This window comes from Clytia hemisphaerica, unplaced genomic scaffold, assembly GCF_902728285.1.
Source record: "Clytia hemisphaerica strain Z4C2 unplaced genomic scaffold, Clytia hemisphaerica genome assembly, whole genome shotgun sequence".
NCBI lineage: Eukaryota > Metazoa > Cnidaria > Hydrozoa > Leptothecata > Clytiidae > Clytia > Clytia hemisphaerica.
The window spans coordinates 389,349-411,158 of NW_027103737.1; the positions used below are offsets into that span (position 1 = coordinate 389,349).

The following is a 21,810-nucleotide window of genomic DNA, read 5'->3' on the forward strand; positions in this document are numbered from 1 at the left end:
TGTGGGTGGTTTTCATTATTTTATAATTTCCATTTTAAGGGGGTGGTCATGAGTTTTTAGTTGAAATTGGTTACATTTTACAATTGGGCCTACAAATGATTTAAAAACACTGAAGTTGAGCCCAGTGCGGTTAGCACGTTCGACAGTTTTTAAAAGGCACGAACTTTTTTTTAAAAGGCACGAACTTTTTTTTTCAAAGGCACGAACTTTTTTTCGAAAAGCACGAACTTTTTTTAAAAAGGCACGAACTTTTTTTCGAAGGCACGCAAGACACGGAAAAATCACACTCGTCTTGCACACCCCTGTGTCACAGACCCGGTGGACCCCCCACCCCGGTGGAAAAAATCGCGTGATCAGGAGTTACCGCTAGGGGGCCTCAGGATGCTGACGGTCAGGGGGGGTGAGGGGTAGTAAGAGGGTGATCAAAGGACTTCGAGGATGGTTAAACAGGTTGAGGTTGTAACAGCCGATTAGAAACTTACAAGGCTGGGTAGCTAACACGGGTTTTTAGAAAAACAATTCTTCCAAAAATAAGCGTGAAAATAACAACATTTTAAGAACATTTTTAGGCTTCAAATCCAAAAAACTAAGAACATCCGAAGGCTTCAAAAATTTTTGACGTTCTTATAAAAAAAAAACGTGTATGATATAAGTGCAATATTTATGACCTTTATGATACAGTTGTACACAAATTCCAGGACTGCATAGTTAATTCCCATGATAATGAAAGAGGAATGAATTCGTAGGGGTGAACCAAGGTGGGGTTGTGTACGGCGGAACTTTGTTGTTCTTTTTGTCTATTTTTAGTAAATGTAGGATTCTTTAGATAAACCCCCTCACGTCAACAATATTCTTACAAGCTAACCGCTCAGACACATTTTGGTGTTAATTGTGAATGAGAATAAAATTTTATATTTAAATGATGGTTTTCAGATTCCCGTTCTGCTGGATTTCACAATTTTAACTTTGAAAGTTTTAGGTTAAGTTTTCACTACATAAAACTTTTCCCTTTTGAACAAGTTCCACTGGCGTATTTAAGAATTTTGCAAAGTTGGTCAAAAATGTGAAGCTGAGTGGTTCCAAGTCTGGTTCTTGGAGAGGTTTAATGTTCCTTTCATCTCGCGTTTATCATTTTTTATTTCATCGTTACCTGAGTTATTCAATCAAAGATTCACTTTTTTTATAAGAACAATTTTTAAGAACAATACTGAGCCTGAAATTACTGAATTTCAAGCAATTGTGTACGGAGAAAAGTTAGTAAAAATTGGGTAGAATAACTAAAATACGTTGATTACCCGCTATAAATAAGAACAAAATGAGAACAATTTGAAGCTGAAAGTGCCAAGAAAAATTTTAACGTTTCGAATTTTGACGTTCACGCAGTGTTTCGAAACCGCTTTTTTTCGAAGCGATAAAAAACCGTAACTTCTTAACATAGTCTTGGAGTCTGTGATTTATATGACCTGTATCTATGATCCGAACTATCCAAAAAAGCTTGCAGCGAATTAACGACCAGGGTCATTTTCAAAATTGTCCATCAAAATTACAAATCTTGAAGTTACAACAATTTCACTGATGTAATTCTCTCTGGGTACAGCAATGGATGGATCCTTACGAGTAGAAAGATTATCGTTAAAAAGGTCAATATTAACTAAAATTTGAATTTAATGCCTGCTAAATAAATATGCTGAAAATTTCAATTGCTGTAATCGATGCTTTCGTGAATCTTTGCCTTTAGTCATTTTTAAATTACTATAATTTGCGTCAAAAAATAACATTCTTTCTTTCTCATTTAGTGTATTGCTCATTCGCCTGACAGAAAATCTTATTCAAATTACGCTCGCCTTACAAACTTTTGCTTGTATTTGGTATATAACTGCGTGTCCAAATAATCAATGCAGACCAGGAACCTGGGCAACCAAGCGTCAAGACAATTCTGGTAAGTACTTTTCTTGCTGCAATCTCTTTCGCAGAGCGTAAAATATTATTTTTTTCAAAGCTTATGTCCCTACATAAAATCTGCTATAATAGTACTTGGAATTTGCCTGCTAATGGTACACGTTTTTTTTTTTTTATAAGAACAAACTATATAAGAACAAGCTTCGAGGCCCAAAAATTTAAGAACATTCTAAGAACATACCAAGGCTTTGGAGACTTAATAACATGCAATTTCTTAAGAAATTACATCAAAATGCTCAAAAAATGCTGAAAATAAGAACATTTTAAGAACATTTTTAGGCTTCAAATCCAAAAAACTAAGAACATTCGAAGGCTTCGAAAATTTTTGACGTTCTTATAAAAAAAAAAACGTGTAGTGGTTAGATAGGTGTGGCTTCACTCTGTGTGGTTTTTTGCTGCCATAAGAGGATAAAAGTAGCATGAAAATAAAATTGATGTAGATCAATTGCGAAAATCAAAAAATTCGAATGAAAAGAAAACAACAAGGAGTGTCTGCGCTGAGGAGGGGGTGTCATGCGGGCAAAGCATATTGTACCAATATCTAATGAACGGCAGACATGCCACATACATCTTTTATTATATACCTCCTGGGGGTAATAGGGAAAAATTGGTTACGGGGATGTGCCGCTGGTCAGGGTGCCTTTTTTTGGTGAATTTGGGGAAAAATTTAATAACATTTTGGGATTTCAGTCCACCCCCGTCAGTCGGCAAGGGTAGCATCTCCCCCTCCGGATATATTTATATCTAAAGTAACGTATGAGTATTTCGGATGCTGGGTAAGTCCTAAAGACAATATTTTTCCCCTATCTTACAACCAAAACAAGAAAATCCCAAACTGACGTCAAAAATTGCATTGCGTGTAATGATACCTTTGGCCGTGTAATATCGCATCTATTATTAAACGGTCGGGAGTAAAGGCCGTTCTCCACTTGCGCGCGCTTCGATCGCACTTTTTCAATCAAAGCTTTTACGCTTTTGGTCAAAAAAAAAATTTAATTTTTGGAAAAAGTTGAAATGTGCTCAACTGTTTCTTCGAGCGCGCGCAACATTTTTATGTTGTAATCTTTTTTCCAAGAAAGAAGGATTGAAGCCAACAGTTGCGGTCGCAAGGGTAGGTCGGTCGCCTTAACATCGAGAATTATTGTAGATGAAAAAGGTTAACCGGCAAATAGTAATGAAATTTATGAAGTCTTGGAGGTGCTCTTCCTCATCCTGCAAAATCATAAAGATACTTAGGTTTCAACTCAAAAGCAGCCAAAAGTTTCGCCTCCAAGTCAATAGCAAGTCCAATAGCATTTTGAGGAGTAATTTTTTTAGCGATGGAAGTACCACTCTTCTGCTTAAGAAATTGGTCATTGTTTTCAAAACGATTCTTTTGTAGAAAATATTTAGCAAGCTCAACCTAAAGTTCAGGGTTTTTAGCCACAGTTCGAAATGACTGGTCTCCCGGGGACGCTAGAAAGTGTGATCTAATTGCCATAATAAGGAATGCTATAGATTTTAATCCGAAATGTTGTAGTCTTGTGGTGCTCCAAGATTTTCAGGTTTCTATTTCGAGTGTTATGTTGATGAGAGATAGATTGTCATGAGATTCATGTACTCTTAGGTTCCAAATAAACGGGGGGTTCGAATAAACGGGGGGGGGGTGGTGGAAAATTTCAGCTTTTAATAAACGGGGGGACCTAATTGCCGTGTGGGTTGGAATTTACGTCTGAACAAAAATAATGTAAAAATAGGCTTAAATCAGGTATTAGAGCAAAGAAGAGGCTTTCCCTTGACAGTGAAAATTTTGAGATGAATAAACGGGGGGGGGTCCTAATAAGGTCCGGGGGGTTGGAAAATTTTCGAAAAATTAACAAGCGGTGGGGCCGTTTATTTGGAACCTAAGATTACAAGTGTTTTGGGACTCCTAAGTTGACAAAGAGAGGACGAGATTCAGCATTGAAGTCCGAAAAAGTGATTATTCTGAGGCTTTTTTTTTTAAGTTTTCCTATTCTAGAGTTTTGAGATAGGCTTTGACCCCATACAATCGATGTATAGGATAGGTGTGAGTGAAATATTGTATTGGTCGTGACAAATTTCCGTAAAACCTTTTATTGGAGGTTTAAGCCTTGATTAAACCTTATATCCATTATCTTGCACTATTTCTCAGCCGTCTGACTATTGATGTCTCTAGCCCTAACCCAGTCGTAGACGCATGGAAGTTAAATAACTATTTTTGGACCTACCACGGAGGTCCTTTTAATTAACCAATGTTTGTCCGCTTGTTCGTTCGTTCGTCTGTTTACCAGCTTTTCTCAGGATTGGCTCATTCTTTCTGATTTTTTGCACAGTGATGCAAAATATTGATTCCCAAAAAGTGACGAAGCATTAGTTTTTAGGCTCTCTAATAAGTCAAGCAGTTTTTTTCGGAAAATTTTATTCGGCTGTAAAAATCGGAATTTCTTATTTGGGAAAATTCCCTTTTATCAATTTTAGAGAAAAAGAGCATTTCTCGCGATTAGTTTGATATTTTTTTCTGATTTTTTGCACTTTGATGTAAAATGGTAAAATTTAAAATCTGATGAAGCCCGATTTTCAAAAAATAATTTTTGGACCTACCTCCGGCCACCCCGGTGGAGGTCCTATGAATTAACCGTTGTCTGTTCGTTCGTTCGTCCGTCTAGTCCGTTTGTCTGTTACCAGCTTTTCTCGAGATTGGCTCATTCGTTTTTTCTGATTTCTGGCACAAAGATGCAAAATGGCAATGCCCAAAATGTGACGGAGCCCGATTTTCGAAAAAATATATATTTGGGCAAATTTGGGGCAAAAACTGCCTAAAATAGGGTTTTTTGGACTTTTTGCAAAATCCTGTCATTAGTTTTTTCTGATTTTTTGTACAAAGATGGAGGGCAAGATTCTCTAAAGAATGGCTAAAGTGGTTTTTCCCGGAAAATTCTTATTCGCCTTAAAAAACGGATTTTCGTATTTTGGGGAAATTCCCTTTAACCAAATAAGAAAAAATAGCTTTTCTCAATGTTGACTTATTATCTTTTTCTGTTTCTTTGCACAATGATGCAAAATGGTAATGCCTAAAATATGATAGAGCCCGATTTTCGAGAAAAAAAAAATATTTGGGCAAATTTGGGCCAAAAACTGCCTAAAAATAGGGTTTTTTGGACTTTGTGCAAAATCCTGTCATTAGTTTTTTCTGATTTTTTGTACAAAGATGGAGGGCAAGATTCTCTAGAGAATGACTGAAGTGGTTTTCCCCGGAAAATTCTTATTCGCCTTAAAAGACGGATTTTCGTATTTTGGGGAAATTCCCTTTAACCAAATAAGAAAAAATAGCTTTTCTCAATGTTGACTCATTATCTTTTTCTGTTTCTTTGCACAATGATGCAAAATGGTAATGCCTAAAATATGATAGAGCCCGATTTTCGAGAAAAAAAATATATTTGGGCAAATTTGGGCCAAAAACTGCCTAAAAATAGGGGTTTTTGGACTTTGTGCAAAATCCTGTCATTAGTTTTTTCTGATTTTTTGTACAAAGATGGAGTGCAAGATTCTCTAAAGAATGACTGAAGTGGTTTTCCCCGGAAAATTCTTATTCGCCTTAAAAGACGGATTTTCGTATTTTGGGGAAATTCCCTTAAACCAAATAAGAAAATATAGCTTTTCTCAATGTTGACTCATAATCTTTTTCTGATTTTTTGCACCATGATGCAAAATGACAATACCTAAAATGTGACGATACCTGATTTTGAAAAAACATTTTTTTCCGGCTGAAAATGGCGGGAATATGCCGGAAAAACTGTTTTTTGGCATTTTCTCAAGACTTTATCATTAGTTTTTTCTGATTTTTTGCTCAAAGATGCGTATTAACAATGCCCAAAACATGGCCGAGTTCGATTTTTAAGAAAATTTTTTTCCGGTTGAAAATGCCGGAAATCGCCGTGTTTGCAGATTTTCATTGGATTTTTTCCTTATATTCATTTCTATGTTTTTTACACAAAAACATTATTTATAACAACCATCAAGCATGATTCAATTGTCAATAAACTGGTTTTTGCGACCAGAACTTTATATTTATTTTTTCCCTACAACCCTTTCCTCTCCCCCCCCATCAACAATCAATAATGAATTTATTGCGTTATGCATTTTCGCTAAACGCTATATTTTCTGACTGATCTTTTTTCATTTTTCTCCTCGCATTGCTATCTAACTTTCATCATCAGGTAGGTCCATTCAGCATATAGCTTGTTTTGGGTAAACTTGGGCCAAAAAGTCCTTAAAATAAAAACCATCTTTTTATCGTCAATAGGGAAATTACGCTAAAATATTTATTCATCCCTGCATCTACGACTATAAGTCATACGACTTTAACTATACTTCACAGGTCGATATTAATTTGAGCTCTGATACACCCACAGTAATCTATTCGAGCTGGTCACTACACTTTTTGGACCGACCTGGAGGTCCTATAAATTAACCGTTGTTCGTTCGTTCGTTCGTCTGTCCGTTCGTCTGTTACCAGCTTTTCTCGAGATTGGCTCATTAGTTTTTTCTGATTTTTGGCACAAAGTTGCAAAATGGCAATGTCCAAAATGTGATGGAGCCCGATTTTCGAAGAAAAAAAATTTTGCCTGAAAGCTGTTTTTTTGGCATTTGCTCAAGACTTTATCTTAAGTTTTTCTAAACATTTTTTTTTAAATATGCCGGAAAAACCGGTTATTCATCCTCAGTTTTTTCTATTTTTTTGCAGAAAGATGCGTATTAGCAATGCTCAATTTATGGCCGAGTCTGATTATCGAGAAAAAATATTTTTCGATCTGAAAGGCGGAAATATGCCGTTTTTGTTGATTTTCATTGGACCTTTTCCTGATATTTCATGTTTTTTTCACGCAAAAACATTATTGATAGCAATGCTACCATCAAGCATAATTCATATTTTAATAAAACGGATTTTTATAGCTGGGACTTTCTAAAAATTGCAGGAACAGCCGAGAATTGCCAGAAAAAGTTTTTCTTGAATTTTTCAAAAATGACTTACTGTAGTCCGATTTTTGAGAAGACCATCATTCAATTGTCAATAAAACTGATTTTTCTAACCTTCTATTTCTCTCACCCCCCCCTAATTGCTGGTTCAATTTTCAATAAAATTAATTTTTGAAGCTGGAACTATTTAAAAATCGCCGGAACAACCTATTTTCGCAGGAAAGACAGTATTTCTTGAATTCCTCGAGCTGTACTTTCTATTTATTTATGAAATTTTGCACACTGATGCAAAATGACAATACCTAAAATGTGACGATACCCGATTTTGAAAAAACATTTTTTTCCGGCTGAAAATGCCGGAAATATGCCGGAAAAACCGGTTATTCATCCTTAGTTTTTTCTAATTTTTTGCAGAAAGATGCGTATTAGTAATGCTCAATTTATGGCCCAGTCTGATTATCGAGAAAAAAAATTTTTTCGATCTTAAAGGCGGAAATATGCCGTTTTTGCTGATTTTCATTGGACTTTTTCCTGGTATTTCATCTTTTTTTCACGAAAAACATTATTGATAACAATGCTACCATCAAGCATGATTCATATGTTAATAAATCGGATTTTTATAGCTGTGACTTTCTAAAAATTGCAGGAACAGCCGAGAATCGCCAGAAAAAGTTTTTCTTGAATTTTTCAAAAATGATTTAGTCCGATTTTTGAGAAGACCATCATTCAATTGTCAATAAAACTGATTTTTGCAACCTTCTATTTCTCTCCCCCCCCCCCAATTACTGATTCTAATCCTCAAGTATGTCTATTCAACATGTTGCTTGTTTTCAATTTGTTTAATTTCATTTGTTTATTTCATAGATCCTGAGTATTTATGGCTCCCAGAGGAAAATTATGGCGATTGTGTTTATTGGGCCTTGGCTACTATGACTTCAGCTGGATATGGTGATATACACGCCAATAACTTGACAGAAAAAGGTATGTCTTTTAAATATGCCTAAAGGCCCCATTACACCTGAGAATATAGGAGAAGAATATAGTCTCGCAGCTGTTACTACTTGTATATTCTTATAGAAAATACACTTAAAAATATTCGAGAAAAAATATGCGAAAGCGTATTTCATTCTATTGAAATTTTGTTTACACACCGACCACATTCCAAGCTAATTCCAACTTTCAATAGGCTGCTATTGTTTAATTAATTTCAGAGTATTCCATTCCTTTGGAGCTGCCCAAAGGAATGAAAAACTCTGAAATTAATTAAACAATAGAACTGAGCTTAGGGAGATTAATTGTTAGATAATTCTATCTGTAATTCTTCAAACTAATACATAGGAGAATTTAATAAAAGTGTCAGGTGTGCAATAAATTTCACATTATTCTTCCCCTATATTCTTAGCTGTAATGGGGCCTTAACATTAACAACCTTTTAATGCGTTTCGAGGGGAGTTTCTAAACATCGGCCAAAAATGGTGACCACGACCGGCGACCACGACCGGCGACGAGATAAATTTGTTCCACGAGCTAGGCCTTCCCGCTACACTGAAAGTTTTAGCGGTTCATGTAAAGTATATTACATAATTTTTCATAATTATATTTTATCTTTTCTTTCTTTGTATATTTTTATTATTCTAAGATCACGTGATTATCTCGTGGTCTTCCATGTATTTAAACTTGTGAACTCACGTTTTTGAGTAGTTACTTATCATAATTATATAAAGTGAACGGAAGAAGCATGTAAACTAATAAATCAAGATTCGACTATTATTGCTAAAGACCGACCAGCTAAAATACAGCCCTCTGAAACCTAGGGACATCAGGTTTTTACATGGCGCACCGATTTGCTGATACAGAACCCATCTAAAGATCATTGGAACGGAAGCAGTTCAAACTGGAAAAAACGTCAGGAGTTGAGGTATCGCGTTTCCTTCATCAGTTTTGATATTAATCTTTGAGTCTTAGCGGTATTGAAGGCCATAGGCTAAGTAAAGGTTATTGCTTTTGTTTTTATTGAATCTTTCTTTTCAAAATCTTTTACATTTTCTTCTTTGCGTGTTTTTTCGCTGTGATGGTCTTGGCTTAATAGTCGTTCTTTTAAATTAGTCGAAGGATATTTAAGTATTTCTCATATAAATTTTCTACGTCTGTGGTACGGGAGAGTTCTTTTTAAATGATAGTGTTGTAGTGTTGTTGCTGAAATTTGGTGCATTTTTGTGACTTACGGGATCTTTAAAGTTTTTATTTGTTGCCCTCGTGCACAAGTTAGTGTTGACAAGGAATTGTCATAGCGTGCTTTTTTGATGAATTAGTTCGGCAACTGTCTTTTGAGTGAGAGACATTTTGATGAGTAATTTTTTTTAATTGCCAAAAGCTTTGTGTGATTATTTTATGAATTGAATTTTTCAGCCGTCTTTATTTGAGTGCTACATTTTGGTGTGGAAATTTTCCTTTCTCGGAAGCTTTGATTATAATTGATATCAAGCACAACTGTCCACTGGTTGTTTATTGTTTTTACCATTTTCATTCGTGTGTGAAATTTTTTACCGGTTGTTTTTGAGCCGGGTGGACATTTTGAGAAAATTTAATCACGTGATATTTTTGAGTCTTTTTGCATACTTTTAACTTTTGACACGTGTTTTACGAAATTTTTATAAGCACTTATTGGTGATTTTTTGACAAAATTTTGTTGCGTTTTTATCTATTGAGTAAAAGTTTGACGTTTTGATATTTGGGAGAATTTATAACTTATTATGGCTGCTGCTCTTGCGAGAAAGAAAGCAAGGAGAGAGGCTTTCAGGACTAGTCTCAAAGAGATTATTGAAGAAGCGAATAGAGGGCTAGTAAATGAAGATTTGGGGCAAGCTAAAATGGTGAGTTTGAAACAGAGAATGGAGACTTCTAGAGAAGGACTAAGTACCTTAGATGACGAGATTGCCAACAGTTTAGACGCTGAGGAAATTCAGCGGGATGTTCTTGACAGTATAGAAGCAGTCAAGCCGACGTACGAAATATTGGCTAACCTCATTTCGACTTGAGAAACTTCACCTTGAGACCATGAAAGTTTCTAATTCTGTACCTGAAAGAGCAAGTTCTGCTTCGTCAGTGACAAAGTCTTGTAGGTTGCCAAAGTTAGAATTGCCGACTTTCAAAGGAGATGTTTTAAAGTGGAAAGGCTTCATTGAACAGTTTAGCAAGAATGTAGATGATGACGAAAGTTTAAGTGATATTAAAAAGTTTATTTATTTGAAGAGATATTTGGGGGGTCAAGCGTCGAATTTCGTTTCTGGTTTGTCTTAAGGACAGCTGCTAATTACAAGGAAGCACTGTCACTTTTGGAAGGTAGGTATGGGAATCACCAAGTTTTAATTTCAGCTTACATGGAGTCTCTTTTGAAATTAAGAAAGGTTGACAGTATGTTAGAGACAGAAAGTTTAAGGAAATTAGCTAGTGATGTGGAAAATTGTGTCAGAAATTTGAGGTCTATGAAAGTAGAAACTTCCATATATGGTAGTCTGTTGATTCCGATTTTGAAGGAGCGACTTCCAGACGAGTTAGTTTTCCACATTTCTAGACGTTTTGAGGATGAAGTTTGGACTTTAGACAAGTTGATTGAGTATATGAACAAGGAGATCAGAACTAGTGAGAATTGTTCCTCATTCTTAGGTGGATCTTCATCGTCTCCTTCGTCCGAAGTGAAGTCTACCACATGGAATCTTTTCGGTGGTATGAGTGAGGATGTAGTAAGTGTTTTCTGTAGTAAAGATCATGCATCTCACAAGTGTAGAAAGGTTACTAATGTCAAGTCCAGGACTGACATGTTGAGGAGAGATAGGAGATGTTTTCTCTGTTTGAAGAAAGGTCATCAGAAGCGAGAGTGTAGAGTAAAGTATATTTGCAGGAACTGCAATGGGAAGCATAACATTGCAATTTGTTTTGGAAAGGGAGACAGGAACGAGAGAAATCGAGAAAGAGATAGAGATAGAGATAGAAATCGTGGAGGAAGAGATCAAGAGAATAGAGTCAGAAATGGTGATCGAGGTGGAGAAGACAGAGAGAGAGATCAGGATGACGGAGAGTCACTAGAAGAAATTCAGCAAGGTCTTGTTATGTCAGCCAGAGCAGAACGTGAGTCTATTTTGTTGCAGACAGCTACAGCTTATATTCAGGATAAGTGTAAGAGACAGGGGAGTTCTTCTAAGATTTTGTTTGACAGTGGTAGTCAAAGGAGTTTCGTGACTCAAGCGTTGAGAGATAAGTTACAGTTGAAGTCTGAAAGAAAAGAGTAGTCATCAAGACTTTCGGTGAGGGAGACAACAGCAAAAAAGTTTCCAAGTTCTTGGATGTTGTCACGATCAAGGTTAAACACAAAGGCCGCAACTCTTTCACAGCTGTTGAAGCACTTTGTGTCCCGAGGATTTGTGGCTCGATATCCAAGGTCTTTGTTCGTTCAAAATACGATCATTTGAGGGATTTAGAGTTGGCGGATACCTTTAATGCGGTTTCAATCGATTGCCCAGTTGGTGTTGTTGTCGGTATTGATTTTTACCATGACTTTTTCTCCGGTAAGACCAAAATAGGTAAGTCAGGTCCAGTTGCGTCGAAGACGGTCGTTGGTTGGGTTTTGAGTGGAAAGGTTAAGGCAAAGGTCAAAAGTAGAGAAGATAGTTATTGTTTTTTTAACTTTAGGTGTTCTGTTGAAAGTTATTCGGATCGACAGTTGAAGGAGTCTTTGGATCGTTTCTGGGAAGTTGAGAACATTGGTAGGAAAGATTGTGTGGTACACCAGTTTGAGCAAGATATTGTCCATACTGGAGAGAGGTACCAAGTGAAGTTGCCTTTTAAGCCGGATCATGATACTATTCCAGACAATTTTAAGACTTCTGAGAAGAGATTTGTTTCCTTGAAGAAGAGACTAGAAAAGTCAGACTTGGTAAAGAGGTATAATGAGGTTTTTGAAGAGTATAAGAAAGAAGGTATCATTGAGAAAGTTCCCGAGAATGAGATTTCTGCAGAGGTAGGTAAAGTTCACTACTTACCTCACAGGCCAGTAGTGAAGGAAGATAGAGAGACAACCAAGATCCGTGCTGTTTTTGATGCTTCTTGTGGTATAAATGGTCCTTCTTTAAATAAGTGTCAGTATTCTGGTCCTAATTTGTTGTCGAAGGTGTTTGATATGTTGATTCGTTTTCGTTTGAACAAGGTTGCTATTTTGGCGGATATTAAGAAAGCTTTTTTGAACAGTGAGGTTTTTGACGAGCATCGTGATTTTCTTCGTTTTTTGTGGTATGATTTTGAGTCGAATGGTGATCCTGAACTGGTTGTTTTTCGTTTTATGAGAGTCGTGATGGGTATGACTTCAAGCCCCTTTTTGTTGAATGGTACTATCAAGCATCATCTGGAGAAGTATTTGTCGACTGACAAGGAGTTGATTGAGCGTCTTATGGATGATTTTTATGTGGATGATCTTGTATCCGGTGTTGAGAGTGGTGAGAAAGGTAAACAGTTTTTTGTGAGAACATCTGAGATTATCAAGGATGCTGGTATGGAGTTAAGGAAGTGGGTGACAAGGGATCCTGAGTTGAGAAAGCTTTTGATTGGGGATGCGGAATTTGTCCGTTTGAAAAAGATGTAGTTGATGATTATTTTGTTTTTGATTTTAAGAAGTTTCTCGAGATGTGTGAAGGTTTAAAGTTGACTAAGGGGAACATTTTAAGTGTTTCTGCTTCCTTTTATGACCCTTTGGGTTTTATTTCGCCAGTAACGGCTAGGACCAAGTTTCTCTTCCAGTTGCTCTGTAAGAGTAAAGTTGGATGGGATGATGATGTATCTGAGGAATTGAAGAAGTATTGGGTTGATTTTCTTGCTCTTTTGAGGAATATTGGTACTTTGAAGTTGCAACGGTTTGTTCGTACTACTGACTTTGTGAGTGTTCAACTGTGTGGTTTTTCTGATAGTTCGGATGAGGTTTATTGTGCTGTAGTTTATTTGAGTTTGTTTCGGAAGGTGGAGTTTCGGTGAATTTTGTTGGAGGAAAGACGAGGATAGCACCTTTGAAACGTTTGGGTACTCCTAGGTTAGAGCTCCTTGGATGTCTTTTGTTGTCTGATCTGTTATCACAATGTCGTTCAGCCTTTCATGGGAGGGTTGACATTAGTGATACGTTGTGTTGGTCGGATTCTGAGATTGCATTGTGTTGGATTAAAGGTAAGGAGAAAGATTGGAAGCCTTGGGTAGAGAACAGAGCGGTGAAAGTACGAAAAGTGGTTGATAGAGACAAATGGTTTCATGTCAAGAGTGAGGAAAACCCATCTGATTTTCCTACTCGTCCTTTTGAAACGTATTCTGAAATGTGGGAAAAAGGACCAAGTTTTCTTTTAAACTCTTCCTTGAATTCTGAGCCTTTTGAGTGTCATAACCAAGCTATGCTGGTGGAAGTTATGAAGGAGAAGCGGAAAAGTGATTTAGAAACTCTAACCTTAGCATCTGTTGTCGAGAACAAAAGCAATAATTCTTTATTTAACGTGGTTGACATTACTCGTTTTGGTTCTTTGAAAAAGTTCATATCTGTTGTTGGTTATGTGTTCCGATTTATCAACCTAATTCGCAAAAAGAAACCACCAAATATGGATCAAACTCTGTCACCAGAAGAATTCAAATATGTACACGATCGAATCATCAAAGAAGAACAAGACTTCATCAAGATAAAATGAAGACATCATTGAACCTTTATGAAGACGACAACGGCATCTTACGGTTAAAAGGACGTTATGGCACATCTCTACCTTACGATCAATCGCATCCAGCAATCATCAGGAGAGACGGACACCTCAGTCAACTCATTGTGGAAGATGCACATGAACGGACGCTACATCACGGAGTTGAAACAACATTGACATTCGTGAGACAAAGATATTGGCTAACAAAAGGAAGAAAACGTGTAAAACACATCCTTCGAGAATGTACGATATGTAAGAGGTTCAACAAAAGAACTTTTTTACCTCCACCTACAGCAGATATTCCGTCTTATAGACTTGAAAGCGATTTTGCTTTTCAACACACTGGTTTGGATTTTTGTGGACCTTTATACGTCAAAGAAAAATGTTGTGAGAACTCTTTTACTAAGGTCTATATTTTGCTACTGACTTGCGCGACTAGTAGGGCGTTGCATTTAGAATTAGTGCCTGACATGGGTGACGAGTCTTTTATTTGTGGAATCATTCGTTTTTTCGCCCGGAAGGGTTATCCTGAACTGGTAATTCATGATATTGCAAAAACTTTCAAATCACGCGAAGTGAAGCACTTTTTCTTGAAACAGGGCATCAAACAAGAATTTATATTGGCTTTAGCCCCTTGGTGGGTGGGTTTTTATGAACGCTTAGTAAGAAACGTGAAATCATCACTACGCAAAATCCTCGGAAATTCTCTTCTAAGTTTGGAAGAAGTTTCTACCTTTTTATGTGAAATCGAGGGTACACTGAACTCACGCCCTCTCAGTTACTTGAACGAAGATGACATTGACGAGCCGCTTACACCTTTTCATTTACTTTATGGCAGAAACATTTTATCGAAAGCGAAGTTAAACAAAACTCGACACACTTTTCAAACACAAGAAACGTTTAAAACATATTTCTTCTTTACTTGACCATTTTTGTTCGTTTTCCAACTTGTTACCTCGGTGATCTCAAACAATTCAATTTGCACCGAAAACAAAATTCATCTATAAAACAGGACATTTCAGTCGGGGACATCGTGCTTTTAAAAGAAGATCTCCTTCCACGCAAACGCTGGAGAATGGGAAAAGTGAAAGAATTGGTCATTGGACGTGATGGATTCGTTAGAGGTGCGAAGCTGCAGACAACATCGAAAGAAGGACGCAGAACAACATCACCGCCCATTGCAAAGATAGTACCTTTTCCGCCTTTTACTCAGCCCCCAACCTGAATTGTGCGCACCCACGAAATCAGCTTGTCAGTAGTTTCTAGATCTAAAACTAAACCTGGCCGCCTCTTCTTCTTTTGAAATTTGGGTAAAAAATTTCTTTTGGTAAAATTGTTATTTTTCATGTAAGCATATTTCCCATTTTTTTTTTTCTTCTTTGTTTTTTTAACTCTCCCGATCCGTGGTCTAATAATCTTATATTCCTCAGCTGGGCCACCGTCAGACACATCTTAACCCTCGACTTTTTACCTTCTTTTTTTTTTCCTCCCCGCGGACTTTTTGGTGTTGTCTTCTGTTTTTCATTCATTTTTTCTCTGTGTTTTTATCTTCTTCAGTTTTCTTTCAAATCCTCTGTCACTTTAAGGAAAGCCTTTTCTTTTTTAGTTTGCTTCTGTGTTCCTTGCGCTTTTTAAATGTGACTAATTTCTTTCCTTTCGTTCTTTTTTTCTTTTTCCTTTTCTCCTTTTTCTCCCTTTCATCTGTGTAATCCTTCTTTTTTCCCCTCCCTTCCTCCCCTCTTTTTTTTCCCTTCTTTTTCTGTTTTCTCTTCCATTTTTTAAACTTTTTCTTTTAGTTCTTCATTATTTCCTTTTTTACCTTTTGCTCACGACCTCAGCTTCCCTCTGACACCTCGGTACATAGGTTTTTACTTCATTTTTACCTTTTTTAATTCGTTTTACCTTTAGATAACAAATTTATCCCTTTTCGGGAAAAAATATAGTCCTAAGGGTCTTTTAAAATGATACCTTCCGTGGTAAGATTTTTCAAAAAACCGTTAAGGTAATTTTAAAAGACCCTGTAGGAATTATTTTGTTCCTATGTAGTGATTTTCGAGATTTCTAAAAATTCAAAAGTTAAGAAGGTATAATATAAGTAACCATATGGGCAGGAAAAAAGTCTTCAAAGGAATTCTTAACTCTAAAGGGATCTTTTTGTACCTCATAGGTACCTCATAAACAATTTTCAGTTTTTCCGAAATTTCAAAGTATAATAAAATACCATTCGACGCGGTATAAAGTTGAGTGTCAAGATTCTCATTCGCTCAGTAGAAAGACCTTGTGATGTCATTTGAAAAAACGAACGGAAAGACCTTGAGGACCTTGATGAGTCTAGTTTGGCATGAGCGAGCACGTAAGACATCATAAAGGTCTCTAATTGAACATTTTGTGCTCTGTGTTAGGGAATCGTTATAATCCAAGACCCTGAAAGTTATTTTTCTAACCGTATTTCCGCTTGAAACCCTTTAAAGCTAAGCTAATTTCACTTTTAAATGCTATCCTTTAGCCTAAGGTGGATGTTATCATGGGTTGGAGTTATGCTGCCTTCGAAGCCTCGGGATAAGGTGACAAAATAATTAGAGGTATCTTTAATCGCGTCTATGATTCTTGCCTAATCGTGTCTATGGAGTTTCGGTACTTTTGATACCTTAGAGATACAAATCGAACCCTTTGAGGTATTTTTGAATGTTTTCTTGCGGGAAACAACCTTTAAAGCATAAAGGTACTAAAATGAACCGCTAAAACTTTCAGTGTATATGTGCTTCTTATTTCTTTTCATCAGAAGACAACAACAAAATCTTGTTCTAACATGTCTAAGGCAACAAATTAATAGAAACATAATACATTCCTTTGAAACAATAGCTCTTTCCTTTCTAAAAACTATGGGAGCCAGCAACCTCCAAACTTCCCTAATACTTGAAATGTAGGGAAAGTATCTTGGATTGGAAATGGGAAACTTTTCAATTCAGTAACACAAGCTTCAAAGCAGACACACAATAAATAATTTTTCATCAAAATCCTGAAAGTTGAAGACTAAAATTGTAAAAATTTTTGAACAAATGTGCCATATTTAGGACCTGATGTACCAACCCATAAATAAATACCGGGCGTTAATTTTTTTAACTTCCAAATTAGACACCACCACACCCGGCTATGGGTTATTACCCTACGACTGTAACATGGGCCCCCCTTGTTCTAACCCCAAAAATGAGCAAAAATGAAGATTTTTGGAAGTCGAATTAAACAAAAAAATATCATCATCATCGGCTCTGCCTGAGCAAATAAGTATACTACAAAAAGTATACCAGTATACCAGAACACCAGAGGCGCCCAGTCGTTTAAGCAGTCAAGTCTCCATAATTCGAACACACGCGGGGAACACAACGATAAGATATAATTAACAATAATAATAATAAATATAACGATGAGATAAATTTCGAATCATTGAGTAAGGTGAGTAAGGCTCTAAGGCAACCGAAGAGATGAGAAAACTTTGCAGAGTTAAGATGAAACATTCGAGCTATAGACGTTCGAGTTCAAGAGACAGCCTTTAAAAACTGATGTTATCCCGTAACAATTATCATGTTATCATATATCACCTTTATTACTGTATTACAAGATTATATTAGACTCCAGTCTATGAAAATTGATTCGTTTTTATTTAGTTATTGCAACGGTTGTCATGATCTTTGGAAAACTGCTATTTGGTTTCGTCTTGGGCAACGTGGCATCGACAATGGCTAATGCAGAGCTGTTGAGAGTTTTATTTGAAGAGCGTTTCGCTGCTATACAAACGTACATGAAAGAACAAACCATGCCACTTGACATTCAAAGCCGTGTTGTGAACTTCTATCAGTATATATGGAGACGGAATAGGTAAGTTATGTCCTATTCATGTCCTGTTCTGAATTATTAATAATTTTCTTTTAATCTCTAATAGGTTTTAAACGGAAGAAATATATAAACAATAAAGGTTCCTAGCCCCCGCTAAACCGCCAGGCAAATGTTTTTTTCCGCGATCGGTTAGAAGAATCTTCACTTTTAAGGCTGGGAGAATCCTTGAAGGTTAGAAGAATCTTCTTAAATGAGTGTTATAATTATTATTATCATCATTTTTTCTTGTTTCTTTTGGTTTTTAGAGTCTGTGTGAAAAAACCTTTCCAACGGTATATGATATGACATGTTTTAGAAAAAATACAAAAATTGTTTTTTGGCAGGCTGACTGGTCTGTAAATTACTTCCTTACCCCATAAATCAGACCAAGTCCGTTTTCAGATTGTTGGGATGTTTTTTAGAATCAGTGCGAGAAAACCCTTTCAACAATATATCATATGATATGTTTTAAAGATAAAATATGATTCTTGCCTGGAAGGTATTTTGGTCTGTAAAATACACAAACAGGTGTTCCGGAAGTAGTTCAGAGGCTTGAAATGTTTAAGTATGATTTCTAGCCAAAAATACACAATTTTATTCTTTTAGCACACCTTCCGTGGACTTTTTTCTTTGTTTTCTTCTCTTTTTTGGACCTACCTGGACGTCCTATAAATTAACCTGTGTTCGTCCGTCCGTCCGTCTGTTACCAACTTTTCTCGGGATTGAATCATAGGAATCTTTTGATTTTTGGTACAAAGGTGCAAAATGGTGGTGGGCAAAATGTGACGGAGACTGATTTTCGAAAAAAAAATTTGGGCAAATTTGGGCCAAAAAACGGCTAAAAAACGGGGTTTTTTGGACTTTGTGAAAAATTGGATCATTAATTTTTTCTGATTTTTTGCATGAAAGTAGGGTACCATCATAGGTAAAAGATGGCTGAAGCAGATTTTTGCAGAATATGTGTGTTTAGACAGGAAATTTGGGTTGCTTGGCGTGTTTTTATAAAAAAACTGGCCAAATTCGATATTTTTTTATAAGCACATTATCAATTACTTAGGTATTAGCTTTTCTCGAGATTGGCTCTTTCATTCTTTATGACTTATTGCACAAACATGCATAACTATAAACCCTCCAATGTAACGGAGCCCGATTTTCGAAAGAAAATGTTTTTGGGCAAATTTGGACCAAAAAACGGCTAAAAAAAGGGTTTTTTGGACTTAGTGAAAAATTGGATCATTAATTTTTTCTGATTTTTTGCATGAAAGTAGGTAAAAGATGGCTGAAGCAGATTTTTGTAAAAGAAGAATTTTTCAGCTCAAAAAACGCATCTTTATCTATAAGAATCACTATTAATAAGCATACATCAATGTTCTTAGCCGAATTACTCAATTTTTTTATGAGATAGATGTTTTTTTTTGCTCATGAGGCCTTACTGTTGAAGAATATGTGTGTTTAGACAGGAAATTTGGGTTGCTTGGAGTGTTTTTATAAAAAAACTGGCCAAATTCGATATTTTTTTATAAGCACATCAATTACTTAGGTATTAGCTTTTCTCGAGATTGGCTCTTTCATTCTTTATGATTTATTGCACATACATGCATAACTATAAACCCTCGAATGTAACGGAGCCCGATTTTCGAAAGAAAATGTTTTTGGGCAAATTTGGACCAAAAAACGGCTAAAAAAAAGGGTTTTTTGGACTTTGTGAAAAATTGGATCATTAATTTTTTCTGATTTTTTGCATGAAAGTAGGTAAAAGATGGCTGAAGCAGATTTTTGTAAAAGAAGAATTTTTCAGCTCAAAAAACGCATGTTTATCTATAAGAATCACTATTAATAAGCATACATCAATGTTCTTAGCCAAATTACTCAATTTTTTGATGTTTTTTTTTTCTCATGAGGCCTTACTGTTGAAGAATTGTGTTTAGACAGGAAATTTGGGTTGCTTGGCGTGTTTTTATAAAAAAACTGGCCAAATTCGATATTTTTTTATAAGCACATTATCAATTACTTAGGTATTAGCTTTTCTCGGGATTGGCTCTTTCATTCTTTATGATTTATTGCACAAACATGCATAACTATAAACCCTCGAATGTAATGGAGCCCGATTTTCAAAAGAAAATGTTTTTGGGCAAATTTGGGCCAAAAAACGGCTAAAAAAAAAGGATTTTTTGGACTTTGTGAAAAATTGGATTTTTGTAATTTTCAGCTCAAAAAGCATCTTTATCGATAAGAATCACTATAATAAGCATACATCAATGTCTTAGCAACTTACTCAATTTTTTGATAGATGTTTGGTTTTGCTCAAAAGTCTTGAATTAAAGAATTCAAGAGCATGAAATTTTGGTTTCTAAACGTTTTTTTTATAAGAAACAAACGACTAATTTTAATAGATCGTTACTATTTGTGTTCTGAATGATAGTTTAATGGTCACGTCACGTAGATATCAATTATAAATGTGTTAAATGCATAACCAGGAAAGTCCATAAAAGTATCACTTGTTTTTTTCTCTTTTTTTTTAAGAATTTTTTCAATTTATTTCTTCTTTCGTCTTTACTTTTTGGCCCAGCGCTAGTGAAGGGGCCTTTCAAGAGGAAGTTTCCGTGTGTCTGTCCTGTCCTGTCTGTCCGCAGTCTGTGCCGTGTTCTGTTTTTCTGTCCCCTCTCACTCCTGTCCGTGCCATGGTTTCTCTTTTGGTGCAATTCAATCAGGGGCATTCGCGTAAAATTTGCTTGGGTCGTCTTAGTGCTGTAGAGAATATTGATTCTAGTGCGGCTGTGGGTTTACTTGCTTCGAACCGAATTCAAGATGGCGCCTGAGAATCACGTTTTGGTTGTCGGTCAATATTTTGATTTCTTTATGGATCTTGAGACTTTACTGTTTTCCGAAAAGGAAATTTTTAATTTTGGTTCAGAAAATGCATCCAGTGAAATGGCAAATTTGAGGTGGTTCAAGGAAATTTCTCGAAAATACGAGACCGAACTTGACCGAACGTTTTGAGTGTAAATATTTTCCTACAAAAATAACATTCAGTCGCATGTCGTCCCCGGCAAAATATTGAAATTATTTGAAGGGTAGCCATTCGTACGGCAAACGACCTCACTTCTTTGCAAGCGTTCGATGCAGTGTTTTAAAGAAAGGAATTGAAGTCCTGAAAAGTGTTAATAATCAGGCAATTACTTATCTTTTTGAGGACATTTTTGGTTCAATTTAATCAGTAAATTTGAGAGAATCACACAACAATATCAATCAATGTATCATGATTTTGACAAAGACTCTGTGTGATGGAATTTTCATCTGCTTTTGTTTGATGTGGTGAAGAGTGACAAAAGAAAAAGAAAAAGAAAAGACGACTTTCATTCTGAGGAAACATTTTTGCTTTGGTTTATCTTTAGAGGAGAAGTATTCATACCAACAAAAACAAAACTTAAATAAATTTTTGCTTGATAAATGAAGTTTGGAATTTTTTTATGGGAAAGGACTTAATTGTGAATATTTGGTGGAAGTTTATCGTGTCTTGAATATAATCACCGAGATTTACGTTTGGCTCTTCTCCCATCATCGGACATCGGGAATATCACGGGGAAATAATCTACCTAGCTATATATGGATCACGAGATTTGCGATTGGCTATGTTTCGAGTGGGGGGCGTACGGGACTTCGTAATACCGATATACCGATCACTTTTTCTCTCAATTACCGATATACCGATAATTTATTCGTTCAAATACCGATCAATTTTTCCCCATTTTTTAGGTACTCGTCCCCCGGAGAGGGTACTTAGGCAAAAATTGGTGCTTGGTATGTGTGGACGATAAAGGTGGGGTTTTTCATCATCCAAAATTCTCTATAACAATTACCAAACTGTAGCGTGTTGGGTAGGTACAGGCTGGTACCCCCAAGGTGCCCCCTTGTAGGCTTATTCTGGCGCCCCTTTTGGTCGCATTGGTATACCGAAAATTGAACTTAAAATGTAGGTCATTTTAGAAACATTTAGGAAATGCGAGCAAAGCGAGCAAGAAAAATTTGCGACATTGTTCATCGAGATGGATTGAGTAAAGCCCAGCAGAGGCGTAGCCACGAGTTTTCATTTCGGGGGGGAGTAAATTTTTGCTCTAAGCAAGCTCAAAGTTAGCGAGAATAAGGTCACAAAAAGTATAGAAAGCATAAAATTTCATGTCGCAGAGAGTTTGCTTTGTAATCTTGGCGCCGCAGGCGAAAATTTTGGTCTAAGAAATATCAAACAGCTTAAAGGAGGCCTTAAAAAGATCAAAGGTAGCCA

The 21,810-nt window shown here is 36.2% G+C and overlaps 1 protein-coding gene across 2 annotated transcripts in view; it reads left to right on the forward strand.

Moving 5' to 3' along the window:
* Positions 1-21,810, forward strand: part of LOC136805133 (cyclic nucleotide-gated channel alpha-1-like) — a 103,150-nt gene that overhangs the window by 34,016 nt on the left and 47,324 nt on the right. For both annotated transcript variants that reach the window (XM_067061699.1, XM_067061700.1), the window contains exons 6-8: positions 1,797-1,939; positions 7,801-7,917; positions 17,321-17,531. In XM_067061699.1, the coding sequence (XP_066917800.1) occupies positions 1,797-1,939; positions 7,801-7,917; positions 17,321-17,531 (471 nt within the window). The remainder of the gene's footprint in view (positions 1-1,796; positions 1,940-7,800; positions 7,918-17,320; positions 17,532-21,810) is intronic.